The sequence below is a fragment of the Rhinolophus hipposideros genome (genome assembly GCF_964194185.1).
Source record: "Rhinolophus hipposideros genome assembly, chromosome: 19".
NCBI classification, from domain to species: Eukaryota; Metazoa; Chordata; class Mammalia; order Chiroptera; family Rhinolophidae; genus Rhinolophus; species Rhinolophus hipposideros.
The window spans coordinates 7,697,208-7,714,898 of NC_138065.1; the positions used below are offsets into that span (position 1 = coordinate 7,697,208).

Below are 17,691 nucleotides of genomic sequence, written 5' to 3' on the forward strand. Positions count from 1 at the left end.
TTGAGTTCTTTGCCGATTATTTAGATGTTTTGTCAACGAGCTTCACTGGGCACCATAATGAGCCTGTCGTCTTCTATCCCACGATTCTTCCCAGGCCCGACTTTCATCAAAGTGAAAGTGCAGAAGGACAAACACAATTTTATAATTCATTTGAAAGACCCTAAGGAACTTGTGAAAAAGGGAAACAAAGAAGAGGATTATGCTTCAGAAGACGAGACAGAAGAAAGAGCAGGAGAACAGAATCTTGAAATGGGTGAGCAGCTGCTTTTCTGTGGTCACGGGGTTAAGGGTTTCGCCTCCTGCCTGTATACATTTTCCCCAACGTAACGTGTATACGCATTGTATGTATCATAACCCATCTACAGGGGGCGGCTTACTTGGTTTTGTCCCCTCTGGGTGCCCCCTCTCGATTCCAGTTGTCATATGGAGTCTACGTAGCCTCCGACCTTTATGTAGCAACACGGAGTCTGCAGTGTCCATTCCGGCCTGAATTTTGTTTTATGCACTTTTGTCAAGTCCCCATTAATTGATTCCCACTGAAGGTTTCGCTTTTCTGCAAATGATGGGGTTTCTTTCTATGCTCTATTACTTGATTCTCCGTGTAGTATCAAATTTCTTAAGTTGCAAGGACAAGATAAATCTTCTCACTTTGGCCACGAGTCTCTCCTGCTTGTTGATGAGATTTCCAAGTGAATGTGCACTGATTAGACACCATGAAACTTCCTGACAACACCGGGTAATGTCTCCAGGCAGCAGCCCCTGGGGAACTGCATTGCTTCTTGCCCAGTGTGATGTTGGTTGTACCTGCACCTGGAGATGAGTTCATAAATAAAATGTTTTGGACTCAGATTAGTATTAATGTCAGTAACTAAATCTCACTAATAAATTCAGTTGTGGTCATAGTGTTTTCCAAACTCAAGACCACAGGGTTTGACAAGTTTGAATATATCCAAGAACTTAACACAGACATTTTTAAATTCATTTTCTTTGTTTTCCCTGATAGAAAAATATATGGTTTATTATAAAATATTAGGAAACATAGGAGCATTTAAAGACGATAACAGTTGCCCGTAATTCTACCACCCCAGCGGTAACCACTATTCATAGTTATTTTCTTTCATGGTTTATCATCATGAGCATTTTCTTATTCATGAAAAACAAAATCTTTGAAAACAAAGCATTTTCAATGATTTCATATTAATTCATTAGTATACATATATATCATAATTTAGTTAAATCGTCGTCATGTTTTTCCATATTTAAGTGATTTCCTCTTTGCACTGACTTTTGCTTACATTTCTTTTTAATAAAATGGAAATGTCCCTGATTCGCTTTTATCTTTCAGAAGAATCAAATGCAAAGAATAAAGCTGTCAGCAAGTTTGGATCTTTTTCTGCCACTTTGGAAAATGGAATCTGCCTCTCAATAAGTTACTATGGGTCAAGTGGAATGGCGCCAGGTGAGATGAACACAACAGAAAGGAAAAGTGTCCCATGATCAAGGGTGTCTGCCCATCCTCAGGCGGCTCACTTGTTGATAAACACGTTCTGATTTAATGCCCCTCATTTCCTGAAGAGTGGGCACATAGGTGTGTGTACATACACGTGTGTGTACGTGTATGTGTGTCTAATCTTTCATACGTAGAAAATAACGGTGCTTTAAAACAGCGGTTTTATAGTCTTATAATCACGTATACCTATAAGATTACAATATCACACACACACACACACACACACACACACACATATTCCAGTTATCTTTGTTAACTATTTCGTGGACATAAGTCTGTGAGTTGGTGCCAAGGAAAGCACGATTTGCCAAGGAATCTTCTTGGTTTTCTACAGAACGCTATTTTTATGAATCCTGTCATTGCAGAACTGCTCAATGAGCTTCAGAACATTAGTCTTAAAGGAGCCATTCACTGGACATCTTGAAGGATTTCTTTATCCCACTTTTAATAAACAAATTCTCCAACTGGAAGCCATTTCCTTACAAACCACAAAATAATAGGTCACTTTACAAGAACTAATTAGGAAATCTTGTGGGTTCCCATGCGTTTTACAGGGATCTGACCACAACAGATTTAAAAAAAGAAAGCTTTACGAACTCAAAAGATGATCCCGATGCTATATAGCCTTAAAACTATGTGTTGATGATGAGACCCGATTATCTGTCTTACTGTGTAGTGCCTTTTCTGGATCAATATCATCTTGTGTATCACCTTGTGCCAAATATTGTAGAAGTCTAGTGAGTTAGAGAGTCCATTAAATTTGTTAATATGTTTGCTTTGTCTGCGGTTTTGTCTTTTAATTTTGTATTTGATTTGTTTTTAAATCAGCACTTGGAGGAGTATTGGGTACCTAACAAATTACATATTAAAATTCATTAAAATTCATTATCACACAGTCTCTAAAAAATCCCATTCCCTCTGATCACAGGTTATCCTTAATTTAGATTAAGATATTTATGATCTACTCTATCAGATATGTAATTGCTGTTTCCTAAGCGATTTCCATATTCTTCGTTTACTCCTTAAGTGAATATGCAATCATTCCATTTAAAACAAATGTTCCTAATTTCAAGTTTTAAGTACTGCATTTGAAGATGTTTAAGAGTGTGGGTAATAAGTAATATTTCACTTCCTGTGTGTTAAAAAAAAAATTGAAAACATGTCTTTGTAAAAAATATCTTATAAATCCCTTAAGGGTGCATATAATACTCATATTTAACAACTTTGTCTGCCAATGGCTGAACAAATTTCCAATCCAATGCTCCCCCTTAATTGCGTACACAGAGCTCTGTAGAGTTTATTCATCCTGCTTAACGGCACCTTTCTGCCCGTTGCTGGTTCACTCCCCATTTCTTTCTCCCCCCAACGCCTGGCAACTGCCATTCCACTCTTTGATTCGATGAATTTGACTGTTTTAGAAAACTCGTACAAGTGGAATCATGTGGTGTCTGTCTTTCTGTGACTGGCTTGCTTCACTTAGTGTGAAGTCGTCAGGGTTCACCAGTGGTTGCACATTGCACAATTTTCTTCTTATTTAAAACTGAGTTGTATTCCATTGTGTGTAGCATATCCCGCATTTTGTTTATTCATTCCTCTGTCAAGGATGTGTAGGTTGTTTCCACATCTCGCTACCCTGGTCTTTTTGTGCCTTTTAGTTCTTCGAATGAACGAGGCTTTCTCTTACCTCTGGCCTCCTGCTCATGCTCTGCCACTTGCTGAGAACCCTTTCTCTGCTACATACACCATTTTCAACAATTCAACTTTCTCCCATCCTTCAGATCTCAGCTTATAGGTTACTCGCTCTGAGAAATGCTTCACAGATCGAGTGGCAGTAGCTTGTGAACTGGATCTTTGAAGGTAAGTGAGACTTACCTAAAGAAAGAATCAAAGGAAGGGAATTCTAGACACCAGGAATTGTGCGTGCAAAAGCTCGGTAGTATAAAGGCATGACACATTTATGGAAAGGCAGCCTGTGCGGTATAGCCAAAGGGTAGGTTGTACGGAGTTACTTTGTATTAGATGATCTTCTTCCGGGTTCCCATAGAGCTCTGTACTTCCCCTATCACAGAATTAACACACGACATTGTACCTGAGGGTTTCTTCATCCAAACTACCCATTATAAATTCCTTGTAGTCTCATTCATCACTGGCTACCCAATTCATGGTGCATAATAGTAGTTACTCAATAAATGTTTCCTGAATAAGTACATGGATGGGGATGAGAGGGAGGAGTTTCTACCTGCCTGTCACTGGTTACCATTCACTTATTTATATACTGTACTTCCTATGGGTCAGGCAACTTGCTTTCACTGAACCACTAAGATGAATAAAACCATGCTACAGATACTCAAAGAACTCGTTGTCTAATAGGAAGAGAAAACATAAATAGAGAAATGACTGCATAAATGCTAGACATTATGTGTAAACAGAGTCCTGGGGCCAGCCAGAAATAACCTCAGAGAGAAGGTCTATAGCATCTGAGATGGGGCTTTAGAGAGGAGTGGGAGCTATCCAAACCACACAGCAAGGAAAGGGAATCCTACACAGTAAGCACCACTTGTATGAGCACACAGTTGTGTAAAAGCATGGCACCTTTATGGGAAGGTGAAAAGTTGAGTATGGCTGGAGTGGAGGAAGGTGAGCGTGGTGTGCCCTCTATGATTAGTGAGCAGCAGAGGTCTTTAAGTAAGGGAAGGGAGAGGACGTGATCTTATTTTAGGATCTCTGGTTTTACTTTAGGAACATAATTTTAGTGGTCATTTGGAAAACACTCCAAAGCCACCGGTGGCATTGGAGAGGTCATGACACGAGTTAGGAAACTGCTGCGAAAAATCAAGCACAAGATAGAGAATCTGTGCTCAGGTGCTAGGAATAGATAGAGGGGCCTGACTTGAGAGAAATTTCTGAGGTCTTGGTGACTGGTTGGATGTACAGGGTGGGTCGAAAGGAGAAAATGCAAATGATCTCAGTGTCTAACTTGGGAAATGAGGTACTTGATTAGTCCTGGCATTAACTGAGATTGAGGACATAGAAGGGTTGCCCTGCTTGGGAGAGGAAAGACTCATTGAGCTTGAAATGTCTCCAGTACCACAACCAGGAGCTATCTAAAAGCAGTTCGGAATATGGACCTGGGGCTGAGAAGGAAGGTCAGGCCTTGCGATGTCAATTTTGGAGTCATTATCATGTAGATGACAGTTGGAGCCCCGGTAGTGAATGAGGTCACTCAGCTCTAATATATCTAATCAAGATACTCAGGCCAGGCTGTGAATCACAATCACATATGATGTTTTGCAGATAGAAATGCTTGGGCCTCATCCCCAGAGAGTCTGATTCAGTAGGTCAAGGTGGGGGCCTGAGTGGATTTGGTTTGTTTGTTTGTTTGTTTTTCCATAAGTGATTATAATGGGAAGCCAGAGCTGAGAACATTTGTTGTGTAATGATAAAGGAAAAACCTCTGGGACCTAACAACATTTAAGGGATTAACAAAAGAGGAAGAATCGGTAAAGGAGATTGAGAAAAAAATTGACTAGAGAGGTAAGAGGAGATGCAGGTGGGAGTGTCATCCTGGAGCCCAGAGGACAATAGAATCCAAGATGGCGGGGGTGCTCAGAAGTTTCCAACATAATTCCTCCACAGATGAGCTCTCCTTTTAGAATTCTGACAATCCTTTAAAACCCAAATAAAATCCATCTTCTACAAGAAAACTTCTTTTGTCATCTCAGCTAGAGGTAATCCCTGTTCTGAATTTCCTTGTTCCTATGCCACATTATGTCCCTACTTAATAAATATGTCTTTGTGTTGAAGCTCTTTGAGTGCAGCTCTTATTTTGATTATTTTGGACTCGCAGGGTCTTTTATATATTTTTTTTCATTATTTCCCACTGCTCCAAACATTTGGCATAGTAGAGCCTCTCAATAAATATGTCTCAATTAAATGAAGACTGTCCTATCGTTAGGAGTTTACAATCTAGATATGGGAGGCAAAAATATATGAAGTAATGATTCCATCAAATATATCATCGTATTAAGTACCTCAAATATTTTATCTACAATCCTGATTTTCAAATCAACTATATTACACCTGAAATCTATCCAACTGATAAATCATATTCAGCAACGTAAAAATTATTGCCAACTTCTATAAATGTTTGAGATGTCAACTTAATTGAACAAATGCATCAAATGTGAATGTCTAATTTACTTGTTTCCTCCTTTTTTTCTCTTTTTCTCCTTACAGAGGATAAGGATCCTAATTTGGAAGCAATGTTGAATATCCCTTCAGTGCATACTCCCACAGTAATTCCTGTTATCGTGCCTGTCCCTCAAGCCAAAAGCAAAGGGAAAACAAAAGGCAAAGAAAAACCCAAAGAATCTCTTAAAGAAGAGGAGCACCCAAAAGAAGAAGAAAGAAAGGTGAGTGGACCTCGCCATGGGTCCCCAAACTCTGCTCCTGCCTCCATGTTAACTTTTTTAAAAAAATTATGACTTATACCCCTGGTGTTATTCCTATGCATACAGTGTAGGTGCATTAACATTCCTTGGAGTTTCAGTTCTGAATGGACGAGAAGAGATTTGCAGACAGGAGTTGGGGTCCCACGCCAGAAGACACATTGTCATATACACACTGTCTCAAGTCATTCATTCTAAACCCACAATGACTAGTTCAACCTTTTTTCCATCCTGGTTCTTGGGTGTCTTTTATTCTGGTTGGTCAACTTCCTGCCATTCCTTATTTCAAATACTTTATTTAGTTCCATTGAGATAAACAACGATTGGAAGAGGAGACTCTCTAAGCAATGGAAACATTCCCATTTGATGGACTTGGACTGAGATATTGATGCTCTAAGAATTCAGCAAGACTGAAAAACAGCCCTCTTCTGGGGAAAGAGTATTCCACCCTCTAGCACCATCTGTTCTTCAAATGCAATCTCTCTCTCTCTCTCTCTCTCTCTCTCTCTCTCTCTCTCTCTCTCTCTCTCTGTCTCTCCCCCTCCATCCCTCCCTCTCTCCCTCCCTCCCTCCCTTTCCTTCTCCCTCTCCTTCTCCCTCTCACCATTTTCCTAATAGAAGAATACAGATCAAAAGAGGTTCAGGAAGAGTCATGATCAAATCTTGACTCCTTTGCTATTTACTAATACAGCTGTACAGTTTTATAATATACAAATACCCAACTATGAGAGGAAAAATAAGTGTTAAAAAGTGATCAGGGCCCTGGATTTCAGACCCTGGCCTCTTGTACATTATGGAGTTGGAATGTTACTCAGCCTCCTCACCACATTTACATAGATGAGTTTTCTCAAGCCAGGACACTTGACCTTTGTTAACTAAAAATGTTCAAGTGTTGCATAGAATAATCCCAGATCATTCATTGATTTGTCCAAAAGCAGTTTCATAGCAAGCTAATCGGTTCACCCAACATCTTTTTAAATTGACAATAATGGAAAGATGGAGCTCATTACTGGTTTTGTGTGTAATGGTAGATTTGTTATGGCAGGTTCAATCTTTAAGCATTATTGTTCATTTTGGAAATTTTCATAAGCTTTCTCCTCTTAGTTTTGCTGTGTGTTTTTAATTGAGGTTCAGCTAACTATTCAGATTTTATTTTCTGTTACAAAGGCAGTGCAACCTAAATGATCCATAATAGAAAATTAGTTAGAATAAACTAAAGATCCAGCAATGGGAGAGCAATTGAAATGATTTCAGTGGCTAACAAAATAACATTTTCAGAGTCAATCAGAAAAACTGAAATGATTATCATTAGGGATTGGTTGGAAGTAACCATATAACTTTCATTCTGAAGTACATGTAACCAAAGGGATTCAGGCATAGTTAGCATAAAATTAATTAGAATTTTTAAGTTGACACACTCAAACCATCAGTGATTTATAAATAATCTTTCAATTGTCTGTCATTTTCTTTTATTGTCTTTATTTAGTACAAAAGGAATGCATGCTCATTATAGAAAAATCAGGACATGTATCTAATAGCATAATGTCCCTACCATCCAAAACTCAAGAATCATACAAAGATGGTAGTGGGGACATTGGTCTGCCTGATACCTACCCACGTAAACAGAGGCATCTTTCAAGGCCTAATTTAAGCCCCAAGTCCATGGTCCTTTCCTCAATATTATCATTAACTCGGACAACTCCCTTTTCTGAGGAACGATGTGCCAGCCGTTTGGTACTACTTCTGAACTGTTTCACATGCCTGTGTACCATTCTACACGCAGGATACAAATCACACAAAGGATACAAATCCTGTGTCCTCTCAGGCTTCCTTACAAGGCCCACTAGTCCTGGGTAAGTCACATCCTAATCACGCAGCAAGTTCTTGCTTTGTCAGAATCCATCAAGAACTCATTTAGAACATGACACCCAATTATTCACGTGTTAAATTATTTACAGGAAGAAGTCGAGCCAGAGCCTGTTTTGCAGGAGACTGTGTATGCCCCCACCTTCCAAAACCTGACTGTGTCCTGCCCGAGTGGGCTCGTAGCGACCTTCATTGGACAGGAGTCTCCAGGTGAGTGCTAGGTGAGACAGGGCCCGCGGGCAAGGGAGAAAAAGTCGTATCAAAAGCAGTCACATCACCATTGACATTGTTTGTTTTCCTGCCAGTAAAACAGACTTGTTGATAATGAACAAGAGACAAATAATAATTATAACAACCATTTTTGGAGCACTGACGACGGGTACACACTATTTAAATACTCACCATACCTGACAAAAAACAACTACTATATGCGAAGGCCTAGCAATTCCATTTTACAAAATAAAGCAGTGGAGGCTTCAGAAGGTTTGGCAACTTGTCCCCAGTCACTCAAGTCCTAAGTGGCAGAGATAAAATGTCATTTGTGGGTCAGGGATGGTAGAGCAAGTGCTCTGAACAACACTGTGTGGCCGTGTCTTCCTACCTTTACAAAGGGCCACAGTTCAGTGCTTTGCTGGTCGCATCAAAACAAAGGGCAGTGAGCATAAAGGAGGTAGACATACGTGCAGGTTAAATGGATGAAGAAATCTGTCTCGTTCCCGGGTATGTCAGTACGTAACTTTATGGAGTCTGTTATTTCTATTGATTCTGTACCTGGCTCCTACCCTAGTAATATAAGTAAATAAGTACAAGTGGGAGACTTCTTTAATTAATCTGATGGGCCATCCACATTGGTGATTGAATTTGAATATTATTTAAATGGACACTCACGATTGAATTAGAATTAGAGAGTTGTAACAAAGTAAGCACTGAACTAGGACTGATCTCTAGCCAGCTCTATGGCCATTTCAATTACTAAGTGTCTCAGGACCATGTTTTTTTATCTGGTAAATGTTCTGTCAGTGGATCCTGATTTTTTTTCACAACCATATATCATCTTTATTATAATTCCCTTATGTACACCATATTTGAAAAGTGTATCAAAGGAAAAGAGTATGCCAAATAAAAGTAATTCAATGTGGTATTTACTTGCCAGCCAAACAAAAGGAAACTAAATGTTGTAGATGATCTCTTTTGTCTGAATTTTGCTTTTCACTAGGCTTTCTGAATTATTCAAATAGACCATGGATCTAGGGTTCTATTTCCAAGGTTTCATAGAGATCCAGGTTCTCCGTGATGGACCCACTGTGTGTGCTGCTAAGACTGATGACCACTAAAGTGTCTTCCAAAGTCTAAGATGCTCTGAGAGTCCTGAAAGGGATATTGTTTTCAAGCTCAGGGACATTTTGTTTGTTTGCTTATTTGCTTGGTCCTTTTATTAAACCCCAGCTTGGTACTTGTTTCACTTGCTATTTCTGTTACTTTCATTATCTAGTCTGATATTTTCATCTTATGTCTGTATGGACCCCTGTCTGTGACTCTACCTGGAACACATTATCTTTTTTAAATCTTCCGTGTATTATGGACATCCTAATTCAAGTCTGAACATAATTACAACATAAATAACAAAGTAGCAGTATCTTCATCAGGGTCAGCCTTGGCCATAGGGAGAGAGGGTCACGTGGTGTAAAAAGAACGAGATTAGACTTGAGTTTTTTTCCTGGGTGACCTTGACAAGTCGTAACCCCTCACCACCTGAATTTCTTCTTTTATGAAATAACGTCATAGACTGAACAGGGTTGTTAAAAGTATTAAATGAGAAAATACTTTCTAATCTGGAACATATTATTCCAATGTTAGGTTTTTTGTTTGTGTGCTTGTTTGTTTGTTTCTTTTGGTCTTTGTAGCAGTAGTTGTTTGTACAGCATAAAAAAAAATGGTTAAGCACAGAGACCTCGTTAAAATCCCAGCTCTGCCACTTATTGGCTGTGTGACCTTGGAGAAGTTAAAACCCTTCCGATACTCCATTTATTCATCTGAGAACTCGGGAAAGCGAGTTGTTGGGATGGGTTAAAGGGTTGCTGAGATGGGCGAAGTAAAAGAAATGCATGTACACAGTATTTAACATATAGAGACATCTCAATAAATGTTTATAATTTTGTCATGATTAGCACTTCTGTCACTTGAGAGGAATCCCTCATTCAAAAATATTTTCCTATCAGCCTGATATAGTCCTTAAAATGGCACCATTACTTGTTAATAGACCACTTTATAAATTGAGAAGGAGAAATTATTCATTTACTAAAAACCTACTGCTGTGTACCTACCAGAAAATCTCAATAATGGTACTTCTTTTGAAGGAATTTCTTATGTGCTTTCCTCCTTGGTTGGAGTTTAGTCTGGATATGGTAAGAGATGAGAGGACTATATTAAGTTTGAAAGATGATGAATGATTTAGGAGGGGCAAGCCTGAGTGAGTGACTTCCCCTGGGGCTCCAGGCAACCAGGGAACCCCAGGGAAGGAAGCACTGTGTACATCCAGGGGTGAGAGCTGCTCAAAGGTGAGAGCAAAGTACCAATGGGGAAAGAAGGGAACATCTAAGACAGCATAATTCTGCTTCCTTCCTAATTTTGCCCTGAGATGTCCTGGACTTTCTATGTACTTACTTTTTACTATGTATAAAGTAAGTACATAGAAAAGGTACTTACTAAGTGCTTGTAGATGACCTTATTTACTACACTGGACTGTAACAAAGGCAGCAAAGAACCAGTACTCTGGGCCATCTGTCATACGTGGAAACGAGCCATTATTCATATGTAGACAAAAGAATGAAAAAAACAATTGGCGAAAAGATAAAATCGCAGCCACATAGCATTGCCCAGTTCAGTTAGGCTGTTTTGTTTTGTGTTGTGTGTTTTTTAAGATAAGTACGTTATGGATGAGGAACCCACCTGGGACATCATGATCCGACAGAGCTACCCCCAGAAGGTGAAGCACCAAGAGTTCTACAGAACGGTGATGACCCCAATGGAGCAGGAGGCATCGAGAGTTATTACCAGTCAAGGAACTGTTGTCAAATACATGCTGGATGGATCCACACAGGTAAAGGTCTGTTAGAGAAATTACTGTCTCCTGCTGCACCGTGAAAGACAAACGAGCCACGGGTGAGGAACAGTGCTGTGACACGGAAGAGGAACAACTCATTTGAAAATGGAATGACACTTTCCAATGACAACGAATCACATACAGTGGTACCTCGGTTTTCGAACGTCTCCATTAACGAACATTTCGGTTTACGAATGTCATAAATTTTATAGATCTATGTTATCATTAGATAGTAAAATTCATGCTAAATTTGCAGTTTTAGGGGTTGATTTTAAAGGTCTGGAACGGATTAATCCATTTTGCATTACTTTCTATGGGGAACCCGTGCCTCGGTTTTCGAATGTTTCAGAACTCAAACGGTCTTCCGGAATAGATTACATTCGAAAACTGAGGTATCACTATAGTTAGAAGAAAATACACTATAAAAATAGACTTGTCATTCTACACAAGAGCCAAGATTACAGGCCGAACACAGTGTTGACCTCTCCTTTCTCTCCAAACATCTTAAAATAATAGAAAAATACTTTTAAATAGTAAATTCATAACAGTACTAGAGAACAACAAATTGTGTCATCCGTGGATCAGAAGACTGGGAGAATTCCTAGAAAATGCAGCTCAAATGGGCTCAGACTGAGGGAGAAAGAAGAACAACATTTAAAACACACACACTAAACCTGCAGCGAAATAAAAAATGAGAGTTCCAATGGAGGTTACCAATGGAGCTCTGGACGCGGATATCAGTGTGGCGGCCCAAGTAACTCACTGCCTGGGGCACTGCCCTGGAGGATGGGAACCAGAAACCATAATCTGCAGGCTGTATGCCCTGCTCTGTCCCTCCCCCATCACAGGAAGGAGCACCATGACCAGACAGCGCACCGCAGGCACCACCGAGAAGTGAAAAGGCATTCTCAGTGAGAAATAGGACCACACACCCAACAGGCATCAACCTTGATGAAGGAAGGACACAGTTCAATGAAGTAAAGAAATAGCCCCTAAAAATCAGCGGAAATCATTCAACTAAAAACCATTGAAAGTGATTAAAAGTAATATAGACAAAAATGTGAGGTTCACAGCCCATAAAACAATTTTTTAAAGTTGCTATGTAAAACAATGAAGAGTTCTTAGATATCAAAATAACAATTGTGAAAGATTGGGGTGGTGACGCGGGGAGGTTATGAGGGAGAGGAACATTAAGAGACCTGGGAAAGGGATCTATAGGACAGAATTTTCAGAAGAACAAAATAGTGACAATGAAGGGGGTAAATAATGAAAGGAATACTGTAGTAAATTTGCCTAGAGTTTAAAAAAACTTCAGATGAAACAGGACAACCAAGTGCCCATCAGGATTGATACTAATTATTTCTAAAAGGTCATTTAGATACATCACAGTGCAATTTTCGGGCTGCACAGGTAGACAATCCCAAAAGCTTCCCAAAGAAACCAGTTACTATGAAAGAATAAGACTGAGATGGACATTAGACATCTTGTCAGCAGCATTGCCAAGCACTGTTCTTGTCAAGTTTACGGGGCGGCTGTCAGTACTGATACTGGACAGATGATGGACCCATACATACTGGATAGATCCCGATGGAAGGTAAACATTTAAATACATGGTCAAGTTTTAAATGTAGTCATTAGAAAAATTGCAACAGTGGATAATTCCCCGACTACATAAGGGAAGGGTAAAAAAAGGAAAGCATAGAACACGTCAACCTAATAAAAGATAGGAACTAAAAAGCAAAAGAAAGTAGAAGGTACATGGAAAACAAAGTGACATAGTTGTGCTGGTTCTCAAGCTGTTGTCGCCGAGCTCCAACTCTCCCCTTGAAGGATGTGCTCTGCGGTGCTGTGTCTGGAAATCCGCAAATAGCGCGTCTCTCGGTTATTTTGAACTTATTTCAGTTTGACACACAATGTTGTTAACCAGTCTCTTCCTTGCTTCCGAGAACGCTAAACTTCTGCTTTTCCTTCAGATTCTCTTTGCCGATGGTGCCGTTAGCACTAGTCCCGATTCCGGGCCTGTGTGTCCACCTGCGGAAGCGCCCACAACCCCTCCTAGTGGGGACCTGCAGGACTCAGCTTCCCAGCAAAAATCCGAAACAGCACAGTCAGATATTATCATCACAAAGAAAGGTAATAACCAAAACCTCTCAATTGATAATGGATTTAATAAGTTCAAATGCTTAATAAATGTTTGATCTCATCATCATTATACTTCTTGTTATGCACATTTATATGTATTCACATGTGCATAGATGAATTTTAATTGGGATCATAGCATTACACACTGTTTCATGAATTGCTTTTGTCTCTTAGTAAGGAACAAGGACCATTTTCATATGTCATTTCATACCGCTACACAGCATTAGCTCTAATGCCTGGGCCATTGTTTTAGGGTTCGTTGAGCTTATCAGTGTCAGGGTTCTGAGCAGGTGTCTTTCTGGTTCTCTTGAAATTTTCCTCAGAGTTCCGAGAAGGCCAGGTCTGCTCCAGGCATGAGGTTCTCTTGGAGTAATTTGCAAAACAGAAAGGAAAGAGGCTGAACACAGAGCTTTGAAGTGTCTTATCAGGAAAGAGAGAATTTTCAGACTCCACTGGGCCCCCCACCCTCACCCCAGCAGACCTCCCCTCGTGTCTCATTGACTAGGCCTGGCCAGGGACTTGGGCTGGGAAAATCGTATCTGATGCTTTTGGCTTTTCTCTCAGGAGATGATTGCTACTAGTGGGGGAAAAGAAGGTGGATAACAGTTGGGTAAGCAGTCAACAGTGTCAGCCATCATCTAAATTACAAACTTTCCGATTTCACCCCTTCAGAGACATTTCCAATGACATCCCTTAGCACAGGGCGAAAATGTCTTCTTCCTCATACCCTGCCATTCTTTTCATCAGACTCACTTTGATAAACAATTAATGCATCCTATTATGTTGATTTGCATTTCTTGGATTCCTGGTGAGATTAAACATTTAAGGATGTATATTGCTTTCCTTTTGTCTTTGTGAGTTTTCTAGTCACATCTTTATTTGGTTGACTATCGGGATGTTTATAATTTCCATATTAATTTTTAAAGCTCTTTATATGTAGGAGATGTGTGTGCCAGTCCCAATTCTAAATACTTTAAAATATTACATCAGCTCATCCTCACAGCAACCCTGTGCGGTATATATATTTTTTAATAATCCCCATTTACAGAGGAGGAAATTGAGACACAGAGAAATTAAGTAACTTCCTCAAGATCTCTCAACTGGTAAGTGGTAGAGCTGGTATTTGAGTCTGGGCAACTAACTCCTACATCACACTGTCTCTCTCTCATTCATTACATTTTTTTCTCAATTTCTCTTAGGGCTTTAATGATTAGAGACTAAGATTTTATCTTTTTTGTCACTTTCACACATCTCATCACAATACTCTATAATATACTCATATGGAGGCAAAGTGAATTCCTTTTTTGGTAACTCAAAATTTAACGAGGTAGATTTTCCTTCGGTGGTAGCAGAAGGTTCCTAGTAGAGGTGAATGGAAGTGTCCCCATAACTTTCCAAACTTCCCAGCTCAAGGGCTCCCTCTCTTGTTGATAAAAAGAGACCTCGATGGACAGGTGGTCTGTGTAGCCACTTCTCTCGTTTCCTAACCTGGTTCCAAAGGGCTTCTGCCTCCAGCATGGTGTGCTCCAGATTTCTTCATAGCCCTTTCAACAAAGGTGACACATTCATGTTTTATTAAACTAATATTTTTTGGGGGGGGCATAATTTTAGTTTTACAAGGAAAAAAAGAGCAGAAAGTACAGAGTTTCCATATACTCCCTCTCTTCCCCGCTCACAGTTTGCCCTTTTTTTCACATCTTGAACGTGTGGTACCTTTGTTACAGTTGATGAAACAGTATTGATAACATTGTTTATTCACTCAAGTCCACAGTTTACATTAAGATTCACTTTTTGTGTTGTACACGCTATGAGTGTTCACAAATGCACATTGTCTTGAGTCCACCAGTACGGTATCATACAAAATAGTTTCACCACCGTGAAAATCCCCTGTGTTTCCCTTATTCATCCTTCTCCTCTCCCCAACCCTGAACTCCTGGCAGCCACTGACCTTTTCGTTGTCCCTCGTTTTGCCCATTCCAGAATGTCACAGAGCTGCAGTCATACTGTAAGTAGCCTTTTCAGATTGGTTTCTTTCATTTAGTAATACACATTTAAGATTCCTCCATGTCTTTTCATGGCTTGATAGCTAATTATCACAGAACAATACTTTGTTGTCTAGCTGTGCAACAGTTTGTTTATCCATTCACCTGTGGAGGCATATGTTGGTCGCTTCCAGGGGTTTTGGCAATTGTGAATAAAGCTGCTTTTAAACAGTTGCTGGCAGGTTTTTGTGTGCACATGTCTTCGACTCACTGAAATAAATACCTGGGAGCATATCCCATGCATATGTTCAGCTTTGTACGAAACTGCCAGACTGTCTTCCCAAGTGGCTCTACCCTGCTGCGTTCCCACCAGCAGTGGATGACAGTTCCTGTTGCCCCACATTCATGTCAGCATTTGGTGTTGTCGGTTTTTTGGATTTTAGCCATTCTAATCCGTGTGTAGTGGTATCTCATTTTCATTCCTAATGATGTATGATATCGAGCATCTTCGCATATGCTTATTTACCAATCGTGTATCTTCTTTGGCGAGGTGTCTGTTGACATCTTTTGCCCATTTAAAAATAGACTTGTTTGCTTAGATGCATTCGCTTTTAGAGGTTGTATTTCGGTGCTTTCTAAACCTGCCATGAAAGGACCACCCCTACCCTTACCTCCGGCATAATCCAGGCTCTTCCTTTCTGTGTCACTCAGGATTCTGCTCTATTCATTTTAGATAACTGCCCACACACGTTTCTCCCAGGATGGGATCCTGTCCTGTTGCAGGATTGACTTAAAAAAATTCTGAGATCTGTGAGCAACTGCACCCTGTTCATTCCAGTAGCTCTTTTAAACCTACCCTCATGGGCTTGCTCTTTGGCTCTGCTTTTGGTAGTTCAATGGGAGTTTGAGGGTTTCCCTGGTTTCCCCACAAATGTAATTTCTGGATGTTTTTTCCATTGTTATTATTGCTTCAGATGATTTCCACAATGAGAAGAGGGACAACTCTCAACTCTGTTGCTGCTACCTACATGACAAAAACAGAAAGACGCCCATGGTTTTTCCGTTTATTTTGCTGTTCTTTCTTATCTACCTAAGGTGCTTCACTAACTTGGAGACTTTCTTCTCTCCTAATATAAGCATTTGTGGCGATACATTTACTTCAAAGCACTGTGCTAGCTTTATTCAATGAGTTTTATTTTAATACCAGGTTTACTGTGATATAATTCACATACCGTAATATTCACCTTTTACAAAGTACACAATTTTAGTATATTCACAGAGTGTGCAACCATCTCCATTATCTAATTCCAGAACATTTTCATCACCCCCCCCCAAACCAGTCCCCATTAGCAGTCACTCCCCATTTCCCCTGCGATCCCATCAGCACCTCGGAGCCACTAATGTACTGTTTCTATGGATTTACATATTCTAGACATTTAATATAAATGGAAACATAAATATGTGGCCTTTGTGACTGGCTTCTTTCATTTAGCATGTTTTCAAGGTTAATCTGTATGGTAACATGTATCGGTACTTCATTTTTATGGTCAAATAATATTCCCTTGTATAGACTGACCACACTTTGTTTATCCATTCATAAATTGATGGACACCTGGGTTGGTTCCACTTTTAGTAACTCTATGTTTAGCATTTCGAGGACCAGACAAACTATTTTCCAAAGCAGCTGCACTATTTTACATTCTTACCAGCAGTGTGTGAGGGGTCCAATTTCTTCATATTTTTGGCAACACTGTTATTGTTTGTCTATATCCATTCTAGTGGATGTGAAGTGTCCTCTCTCTCTCTCTCTCTCTCTCTCTCTCTCTCTCTCTCTCCTCTCCTCTCTCTCTCTCTCTCTCTCTCTCTCTCTCTCTCTCTCTCTATATATATATATATATATATATATATATATATATATATATATATTTTAATTTGCATTTCCTTAATCGTTAGTGATGTTGACCATCTTTTCATGTGCTTAATGGCCATTTGTATATCTTTTCTGAAGAAATGTCTATTCACATATTTTTTCCAATTTTTAATTGGATTGTTTGTCTTTTTACCTTTTGTATATTTGGATACAAGTTTCTTATCAGATATCTGATCTGTGGATATTTTCTCTCATTCTGTGAGTTGTCTTTCTACTTTCTTGATGGTGTCCACTTTGGTAAAGTTCAGTTTATCTGTTTTTCCCCCCTTTGGTTGTTTGAGCTTTTAATATCCTATCTAAGAAAGCATTATATAATCCAAAGCCGCAAAAAGTTGTTCCTATGTTTTCTTCTATGAGTTTTATAGTTTTAGTTCTCACATTTGAGCTTTTGTAGTCTATTTTGATTTAATTTTCGTATATAGTGTGAGATAGGGGTCTGAATTCATTATTTTGCATTTATTAAAATGACGATTTTCCCGATTTAATCGGTTGGCACTCCAGTCAGAAATCATTTGACCATAAATGTAAGCATTTATTTTTGGATTCTTCCAATTTTAGTATATGTGCTGCCCGAAGCGAGCACTATTTTTGGATTCTTAATTCGAGTCCATTGATCTCCAAATATATGTCTATTTATGCCAGCATCTCACTATCCTGATTTTAGTGCTTTGTAGTACATTTGAAATTGGAAAGTGTGAGTCATCCAACTT

General features: G+C 39.4%; 1 protein-coding gene across 6 annotated transcripts in view; it reads left to right on the top strand.

The window, feature by feature from the left end:
* SPAG17 (sperm associated antigen 17) overlaps window positions 1-17,691 on the top strand; it is a 166,552-nt gene that overhangs the window by 101,030 nt on the left and 47,831 nt on the right. For all 6 annotated transcript variants that reach the window (XR_013991776.1, XR_013991777.1, XR_013991778.1 and 3 more), the window contains 6 exons: window positions 95-253; window positions 1,346-1,459; window positions 5,747-5,922; window positions 7,917-8,034; window positions 10,746-10,924; window positions 12,901-13,060. Coding sequence is in view for 3 of the 6 variants with exons in the window: in XM_081026597.1 (XP_080882723.1) it covers window positions 95-253; window positions 1,346-1,459; window positions 5,747-5,922; window positions 7,917-8,034; window positions 10,746-10,924; window positions 12,901-13,060 (906 nt within the window). In the remaining 3 variants the exon portion in view is untranslated. The remainder of the gene's footprint in view (window positions 1-94; window positions 254-1,345; window positions 1,460-5,746; window positions 5,923-7,916; window positions 8,035-10,745; window positions 10,925-12,900; window positions 13,061-17,691) is intronic.